Raw genomic sequence first — 9646 nt, forward strand, 5'->3', positions numbered from 1 at the left:
GAATTTTTTGGGAAAAATGAGGAATGAGAGAAAATTCTCTGTTTCCACATTTTTTTTCATGCAAAATTGACCTGAAATTACGGATTTTCAGCAATTTTTCACATTTTTTTGCTCAAAATATCACTAGTAGCTTGGTTACATGATTTTCAGACAAAATTGGCTGATAGAAAAAGCATAGAATGAAATTGCGTGAAAAATGGCTCAAAATGGAAAATTTCTAGCTGAAAACCATGGATTTCAGCAATAGCCGCATTCAGCAATTTTCAGCTAAATCTATTTGCAAAAATGCATTTTTGGGATGAAAATCTATTCCATTATCTGGAAAAGTCTGTTCTGAACAGTAAATTATCAATTTCTGAAGATTTCGCCCGGAAACTTTGCAAAAAAGTTATTTTTACACCGTTTTTCTCTGTTTTTTTCTCAATTTTTCATCCTCCAATTCCCTTTTTCCTTCCAGATGTCCGAAGAACGTGTCGACTATCCATTCAGCACCTTCTTGGATCAACACTCTGGTCAACTGAACGCATCGGCTGTTCCACCAGAATTATGGCACAGTCTGTACAAGAAATTGGCGGATCAGACATTCGATGCGGGAGACCGTTTTCAGATAATCTGTGAAATGAATGAAGACGATGAGAAGACTCTTTTCGTGAGAGCATTGGAGGATATGCATAATAATGATGAGGAGAAGTAAGGGATTGAGGATTTATGAGTCGGAATTTAAGATTTGGAATTCAGAATCCCAAAAATGAGATTAAAAATAGTGAATTTTTCAGTTTTAGGTACAAAATCTTGAGCTATGGATTTCAGAATCTGAAGCATTGATGACCAGATTCTGAGTTTAGAATCTTGAATTCTGGAGCCAGAGATTCAGAAACTTCAGAATCAGAAATCTAACTAAAAGCTGATGAAAAATGACGGGTTTTTATCGATTTTTGTGTTGAAAAACCGAGTTTTTAGGTTGAAAAACGGTCTTTCCCGCTTAAAACGTCGAAAAATGCAATTTTGACGCGATTTTCTCGGATTTTTCGAGTTTTCCGGTTCAAAATGTGATTTTAAAGCGATTTTGGAGTCTAAAATCAGTTTTTGACCGATTTTTCACAGTTTATAACTCAAAAACACCTATTTCCCAGTTAAAAACTCACTTTCCAGAATCCATATAGATTGCTATCAGAAAATTCGAATTCTATTCTTCCAGCATCTTCCTCATCGATCATTTCGTTTCATTCTCCTCGGAATCCGCTCGAAAATGTGTTGAAACGACTGAGGGACTCGCTGAGAAACTCGCATCGCTTTTCGGAATTGATGTAAGTGAGAAACCGGTTTTTGCCACCTGAATCGGACGGAAATGCAGCTAAAATCAGCAAAAAAGTACATTTTTCAGTGGATTTTTTAACGAAAACTGTCTTGGTGGCCTAGAAACCCAAAAGCGTGGAAAACTAGTCCCAGGATGGGAAATGGGGTTTAAAAAAAGCAAAAAACTGAAATTTTCGTAATTTTTGGCTCGAAAATATCGAAAAGTCAGAAAAAATCTGTAAATCCGGCCGAAAACTGTCTTAGTGGCCTAGAAACCCAAAATCGTGGAAAGCTAGTACCTGTGTGGGAAATCGGGTTAGAAATGCGAAGAAACTGAAATTTTCGTCATTTTTGCCTCAAAAATATCGAAAATCAGTGAAAATCTGAAAATCCCACCAAAAATTCAATTTCAGACCGATTCCCTCTGTGAAGGCGACGATACCACCGAAAAAATCGAGACATCCATCGAGAAGGAGGAACAAGAACACGCTCGACGTCTCTCGGATTCTGACGTCACTCCCGGATTGCCACGTCACGAATCAATCGACGCACGTCTCTCGTCGTATTCTGTCGATGATCCGAAGAGTGAACTGACTGAAAAAGTGATGAAATCTCTGTGGAAATACGCTCAAACATATTCAATCAGTTATCAGTTGGAGAACGGAGAGATCGAGAAGAAGCACGTCTGGTACGTGATGGATGACTTCGGCTCGAGAGTTCGTCACTCCGCGGAGCCAAATGTCCGTATCGTCCCACTGATGTTCCTCCCGCAAAACTGCGCCTACAGTATCATGTTCTTGACAAAACCGGTGAAAACTGATGAGGAAATTACGATGGATTGGGCTGCCAACGTCATCACCGCCCAGAATCCGAAATGGAGAAAGTATATTGAGAACCCGTGGGCTCCGATGGACTTCTCCAAGGAGAGTATGGTACCCGGGGCACCGACGATGGAGTATTTCACTTCAGGACGCAATCCGGACTTTCTGGCGGAGGGAAAGGAGCAACAGACTGCGCAGTCCGCCATTTTCACGTCGTTGCCCATTTTGAAAAAGAGAAAAATTAAGGTAATTCTAACGAATTGGTGTGAACAGATATTTGAAACGTTCGGGCCGGAATGCATCGTACAGACATCTAGAAATCTAGGATGGTAGTGGGGCGGACATCGGTCGGGAGAAGTACAGTAACTTCTGGCATAAGTGCAACCGAGCGTCGATGCACCATCGCCACAACATTAAGATCCCACTGGCTTATTCGAGACATTCTCTCAACCAGCAAAACTAGACCACGGAAAAATAGACAGAAAACGAGTAAATCGAGCCACAGGCTTCCGACTTCTGACGAATGCGATTTTTCAGCCTGAAACTTGCTCGAAAGTGGAAAACTCTGGTGGCCGAACATTGGGTTTCTAGGCCAGCACTGAACTTTTAATGAAATTCTGTGGCAAATGCCGAGTCATTTCGAAACCGGGACATTTCGACACTAAATGTTGTTAAATACACTAAAAAGTAAAGTATTTTCTGTACATAGAAAGCGAAAGTCCCTTATTTTCCAATGATACTTCATTCCAAAATTTAAGGTTTTTTGATATGAATCGATTCAGAAAGCCAGGGAAATGAGAAAATCCTCTCGGAGCTCGATCTAAAAATCAGTCTGAAACGAGCTATGAGACCTTAAAGTGTCAAAAGTTGCTGTGCACGACGAGGAGCAATGTTTTGCACTTTGAGGTCTCATAACTCGTTTCAGACTGATTTTCAGGCCGAGCTCCAAAAGGATTTTTTCTTTTGCCAGGCTTTTTGAACCGATTCATATTAGAAAACCTTAAATTTTGGAAAAATTCCAATTTCCAGGTCTACGCCGACGACACTCAACTCACGGAACACCTGAAAACCCATCAAATCGAGTATGTCGACGATTGGAAGAAGGCTGACGTCATCTGGATGATCAAACATTTCCACGACTACAATCAACTGTCCACTGAGAATCCATGTGGAATGGTGAATCAGTTCCCATTCGAATCATGCATCACTGTCAAGGATCTTCTCGCCGCGTGTGCAATGCGTGATCCTGTGAAAAATGATTGGTATCAGCTGACCTACAATCTGAATACTCAACTGCCCGAATTCGTTTCGAGATTCCAAAATCGTGAGAAGAACGGACAGCACAATGTGTGGATTGTAAAGCCGTGGAATCTGGCGAGAGGAATGGAAATGACGGTCACACAGGATTTGAATCAGATCATTCGAATGGTGGAGACTGGACCGAAGGTGAGAAGAGTGTGGTGGTCTTGGGTTACTGTACTTTAGATCTTACCACAAATTACGAAAATTCTAAAGTTCCTAGTTTTGGGTTACTGTAGCTTAAAATTTGTATAAACAACATAAGATGTATCAGATCTTACGCCAAATTGCAGAGTTTTTGAAATTTTGCAGTATGCAAAGTATTAGATATTACGACAGATTACACATTTTTATAGCTTTTTGAATTTTGAGGATGTCTTGGGTTACTGTAGTTTCAAATCTGTGCGAACACCACAGGATGCATCAGATTTTACGCCAAATTACAGATTTTTAGGAACTTTTTGAATTTTCACAGGATCTTGGGTTACTGTAGTTTCTAGTATGTACAATCATTTTTATCCGGGTTAGATCTTACCACTAATTGCGAAAGTTTCAAAGTTTTGGGTTACTGTAGTTTGAAATTTGTATAAATTGCCGAATTTTTGAAATTGTGAATTTTCAGGCCGTCTTTTTTACTATAGCTTGAGATAGTATGCAAATCATCAGGTTTTACGCCAAATTACAGATTTTTACAGTTTTTTGAATTTTCAGTGGGTCCTAGTTTACTGTAGTTTGAAATCTGTGCAATCACCATTATCTCTTCTAATTTTTCGCTTTTTCCGATCTTCTTGGGTTACTGTAGTTGCAAAATTGTATAAACAACATAAGATGTATGATATCTTACGCAAAATTGCAGAATTTTTTTTAGCTTTTTGGATTTTGAGGATATCTTGGGTTACTGTAGTTTCAAATCTGTGGGAACACCACAGGATGCATCGATTCGTTGCAGAAATTTTTAGTTTTTGGATTTCCAGAATCTTTTTGGGTTACAGTAATCGTTTATTGGAGATGAAATTCTGTCTGTTTGAAAAATTCTCAATTTTCTGTAAGATTCGCTGCACGATATGCGAAAAACGGAAGCTACAGCAACCCTAACTATAAAATTGGAATTTCATCAATATTTTTTGAAAAATTTAAGAGAAAACCAGACTTGTTCGGCCGGAATCAAGTTTGAAAATTTTGAAATTAAAAAAAAAAAGTATAGTTTTTGACTAAAAATTTAAATTTCAATCAAATTTGTAAACGTATGATAATTTAAGCACTTTTACTCTAAATTTTCGAAAATTTTCAAAAAATTTCGTTAAAAAATGAGTTCCCACTTTTGAATCCGGCCGGCCCGATTTTTGACAAGTTTGCAGAAAAAACTCATTTTTTCAATAATTGCAGATCGTTTGCGAGTACATCCCCCGCCCACTTCTCTTCCCCCGTCCAGACAACGGAAATAAAGTGAAATTTGATCTCCGTTACATCGTTTTCCTCAATGGAATCTCCCCGGTCACTGCCTACGTCTACAATCGATTCTGGATCAGATTCGCTATCAAGTTAGTTTTGAGGCAGCATACGCGCTCCACCGCAATCTTTGGAGACTGTAATCGACAAGTCTTCCTTTTTTCAGCGAATTCCAATTGTCCAATTTCGACGACTTGGAGACTCATTTCACAGTTTTCAACTATTTGGATAAGGAGAAAGTGCTTCAAATGAAATGTGAACAATTCATTGAGACTATCGAGAAGACTTATCCTAAAATCCAATGGGATAATGTTCAAAAAGATATCAACTCGACCATTCGGAAGGCTATCGAGGCGGCGGCGAAGTGAGGAGAGAGGGGGAATTTGATGGTTTAAACTTATCAGTTAGAATTGATATTTTTTAAATTTCAGATTATGATACTTCAGACAATTCAAAGAAACTTTATTCATTGGAACATATACTAAAAATCGCTCTAAACGCCACAATTCCCGTTCTCCTAGCTCAAAAAGAGCTTCGGTGGAAGAGTTTTTCCACGTTGTCGTGTAGTCCTCTCGGACAAGATTTCGGTTCAATTCCTCGTTTCGTCAATTTTTCAACAGACTTGTTTGTGTTTTTTTTCAGTTCATCTCGCAACATAAAGAAAAGCTACGGAAATTTGTTGGAAACGATGAGAAAATGAACAGAATTATTGTCCGAGAGGACTACACGGCCGCGCTGAAAAGCTCTTCCATCTAGGCTCTTTTCGAGTCAGGAGAACGGTAATTGCGGAGTTTTGAGCGATTTTTGAATGGAATATGCTACAATGATGAAAGTTTCTTTGAATTCTCTGATGTATCGGAATCTGAAAAAATACGACTCCTATAAGAAACCTTGGAATTCTTTAGGTATCGAGGAGAAATCATGAGAATTGCAGTTTTCGTGATGAGACCCATTACAATTGGCGACCTAGATAACCAAAAAAGCTCTTTAAAAAACTCTTTTTGAAGAGATTACTGTAATCTAAGAGTTCATTTCAAAAAATTTGGACATTCCTATGATTTTACCCAGAACCCCTTCCAAAAAGTGAATTTTCAGCCAGAAAAATGCTCAAAATCCGAAAATGGTCAGTGACGGCCGAACTTTTTCTGTTGGATTCCTAGGCCGCAAGTTGCTAGCTCAAGGAATGCTGGTGGAAGAACTTCCAACTGGAAAACGCTGACCTAGAAACCCAACAGGAAAAGTTCGGCCAGCACTGACCATTTTCGGATTTTGAGCATTTTTCTGACTGAAAATACGCGTTTTTTGGAGTTTTGAGTAAACATGCATCTAGATTACCGTAATCCCTTCTCTCCACACCATCTCCTTCTTTTTTCCAGAGAAGAAGCGCCACGTGGAGTCGCCCCAAATGTCCAGTCCCGTGCGATGTACGGTGTCGACATCATGCTTCAACACTCCCCTGAAAACGATGACGTCATCAAATCGACACTTCTCGAAATCAATTTCATGCCTGACACCACTCGTGCCTGCCAATACTATCCGGACTTTGCGGATACCGTATTCGACACTCTCTTCCTGGATGATATCGATCCGACTAAAGTTACACCGATCTGAGCATCTGCGCTCCATTGATAATTATTTCAGTTTTCTTCTCCTATTTGAATTCCCCGTGTTATGTAAACGCGCCCCGTTGCTAATTTTTGGTATTTTCAATCCCTTCCCGATCTTCTCGTTTCGTTTGTTACCAGTTCTCAGTGTTTTGTTTTATTCACTTTTTGATCTACTTTCTTATTTGAGTATGTCAAATCTTGCTTTCGCTTGTTATGGTTAAATTAAAGTCTCAAAATTGCAAAAAATAGATTTTTTAAAGAAAAAAATGGCCAAATTTTGAATATTTTCGACCAAAAAAGTGAAAACTTAAAGCAAAATTAGGCTCCACCCACTTTTTTAAGCGATATATCAAAAGAGGCGGAGCTTCCAACCTGAAAATCTAAAAACTTTAAAGAAAATCACAAAAAATTCAAAATTTATAAATTTTTATTCGTTTTAAAGCCACGTTGCAAAAAATGATACAGAAAAGATGAAACAGAACATCAATTTTTCAAAAATCTGTGGCTTCCTTAGACTCCGTCCCTTTTGGTAATCAGAGCAAAAAAGGGGCGGAGCCTATAGAAGCAGTTTTAGAAGAATTGATGTGAGGAGTAGGAGAGACAGAGATTTTAAGAATTTCAGAAAGAATTTTAAATTAAAAAAGGTACTCGTGGAGGGGGAGGTATTTTTGGGTTTTAGATGCTGAATTTCAGCCCAAAAAACGAAAAAAAAATTTAGAATCCGAAAAAGTCGCGAATATTGTCCCAAGCTCCATGATCGTTGTGCTTATGACTGAGTGCATTGACACCACGACGTTGAGTTTGGAACAAACGAGTGGGCGTGTCCGACTTGAGAATCTTTTGAGATTCTGGCAACAAGGCAGCGAATTGACTTGTTTCCGACTCTTGATGAGGTGTCATCTCGGGAAGCATCACGGGTTGTCCGTTCTCCAAATCAGGGGTTCCGTAACTGGTGCGGAGAATGAAGACTCGAGATGGAACGACTTGACGAGTTCCGTTATGATACAAATCAACTTCTGATTCGGTCGTTGCGTAGATGTATCCAATTCCAAAGTTACGACGGAACACAAAGTCATCGTCTGTCTTGTAGGCGAGAATCGGGCAGTCAGAGAGGGTTCGGACGTCGCATTGGGTGTCGAACTCCTCGAAACAGTAGATGTACGTTCCGAACTGAAAATGATTGAAAATGATGAGAGGATTGAGTGGATTGAGGAGTTGGGGATTAGGGATGAGGGAGGGTGCGTTGCGGTTCCGGTCAAGATAACGTGATATCGGTTCAGATCGATTAAAATCGATCCTAGTTGGTAAAAAATGGTCTGAGATTGGTTGAGATCGCCTAAGATAACTTGAAATCCCTCGAGATCGGTTTGGAGTTATGTGACCTATATCATTAGAAAGCTGAAATCGCGCTGATTCCAAATATATATTCTGTTTTTTTCCTTGAGGCCTGGTATTCGAGAAAAATTAGGTCAAAGTTTGGTAAAATAAGTAAAGTTTGACCTCATTTTTCTCAAATACCTGGCCTCGAGGGCAAAAACAGAATATACATTTGAAATCAACGTAGTTTCAGCTTTCCAATGATATAGGTCACGTCCAATAACTCTGACTTAGCCTGTACTAAAACGCGAAGAAGTGAAAAACTATCCCAAATTTAGCTGAATGGTCAGGACGGTCAAAATAGTCCTGAGTGAGTCTGACTCAGCTTCCTATTGGTCTACATGGACATGAACTGGCTCAAATCGGCCCTGGCATGAGTCTGAATGAAACTACATTGAAGAAACGCGGTCAAGACAGCCTGAGATCGACAAAAATCGTCTAAAATTTATCTAGAATCGCTCTGAACCGACCTCAGTCGACCTAATTTGCTGAAGTTAGCTAAAATCGGACTCTCTTGGTCTAGAATTAGTACTGTAGTTGGTCGGTCTAGATCTGTCTAAACTAAGACAAAGTCTTAAAGTCTAGCACAAACCCGAATCAAGTCTATTTCAGTCTAAAACGGGCCGGAACTCAGCCAACAAGGAGTTTTGAATGATAAAGACCAAAAATTTGTCCGATCCGGCCAGCCAGGAAGCCTAAATCTATGGAAACTAAACCTGAGTACCGTCGAGACGCCTAATTAAGCCTGATTAAAAACATCTTAAATCAAGCCTCAATTTACCCATGCGTAGCGGTTCAAAATAAGAACTAACCAAAACTTTGCACTTTTCCAACTCGATCGGAATAACAGCTTGTTGAGTGATCAAAACGAATTGTGGGATATCGTAGTAGGCATAGACTTCCTCGTTGTGCAAGAACTCTCCTCCGTGGGCGAGCTGAATTATTTTAAGATTGAGTTTTTGAGCCAATTCTCTCCTTGACCTACCGCATAAATAGTTCCAGATTGTGGGATGTCCGAGATGTTGAAACAGATCATTGTGTCGACTGTCATCTGGTTGACATTACACATTTTCGGGAATACCGTAGTCTTTTGAGCGAAATCCGAGATATCCGAAGCGCCGGCTCTCTTAATAGTCTCCTCGGTGACAGTGTCCAAGAATGGATTATTGATTTTATTCTCCAAGAAAAGAGATTTCAAATCTCTTTCAAATCTCAACGAGTTCCAGTTATAATCGAAATAATCCAGATATCTCATCTGAGTTCTGTCCTCTGTCAGATTGTACGAAGGGGACTCCGCGTTGACTCCGATATGGAATTTACGGCAGATGGCGTCGAAAGAGGTGAAGATTCTCTTTTGAAGGAGACCACGAGAGTATTCATTCATGTTATTTGTATTGAACGAGTTGACGAATTCATTCAGATCCAGAGTATACGGGACACAGTGCTGCTTCTCGGGGATTAGACGACCCTCACCGTACACTTCGAATTCGATTCCATTAGCACGGAATGAGTCGAGAACTGAGCCAAAAGCAAGTGGGAAGAGGGATAGGATAACCACTAGAAGACGCATCTGGAAACATAGGAAAAAGGTGATTAGAGGGATTCAGAAAAAGGGAGATAAAACGACAATGGAGAGAAACAACCGACTTTGAAAGCGCCTAGTGCTTTCAGAAACAAGCAAATAATTAAGATTGTTATATCAAAATATAGATCAACTCTAAATCTCTACTATTTTTGTAGTTGACAACTTTTTAGTACGTCCCTCTTTAAAGAGATATAAGGCCTCAAACAGAGTCT

General features: G+C 39.6%; 3 protein-coding genes across 3 annotated transcripts; 1 reads left to right on the plus strand and 2 right to left on the minus strand.

Annotated features, from left to right (window-relative positions):
- Positions 1-457: 457 nt before the first annotated feature.
- On the plus strand, positions 458-6476 carry GCK72_004728 (uncharacterized protein; the record flags this gene model as incomplete). Its single annotated transcript, XM_053724859.1, has 7 exons — positions 458-690; positions 1199-1307; positions 1710-2363; positions 3147-3563; positions 4803-4957; positions 5032-5229; positions 6242-6476. The coding sequence occupies 7 exons, from the start codon at positions 458-460 to the stop codon at positions 6474-6476; spliced, it is 2001 nt and encodes a 666-aa protein (XP_053589053.1).
- On the minus strand, positions 6192-6491 carry GCK72_004729 (uncharacterized protein; the record flags this gene model as incomplete). The annotated part of the gene is made up of 1 exon (XM_053724860.1): positions 6192-6491. The coding sequence occupies one exon, from the start codon at positions 6489-6491 to the stop codon at positions 6192-6194; it is 300 nt and encodes a 99-aa protein (XP_053589054.1).
- Positions 6492-7186: 695 nt separating this feature from the next.
- GCK72_004730 (uncharacterized protein) lies at positions 7187-9419 on the minus strand (the record flags this gene model as incomplete). The annotated part of the gene is made up of 3 exons (XM_003097073.2): positions 7187-7642; positions 8662-8784; positions 8835-9419. 3 exons carry the CDS (start codon positions 9417-9419, stop codon positions 7187-7189), a joined length of 1164 nt encoding a protein of 387 aa, XP_003097121.2.
- Between the last annotated feature and the right edge of the window lie 227 nt (positions 9420-9646).

This window comes from Caenorhabditis remanei, chromosome II (assembly GCF_010183535.1).
Source record: "Caenorhabditis remanei strain PX506 chromosome II, whole genome shotgun sequence".
NCBI classification, from domain to species: Eukaryota; Metazoa; Nematoda; class Chromadorea; order Rhabditida; family Rhabditidae; genus Caenorhabditis; species Caenorhabditis remanei.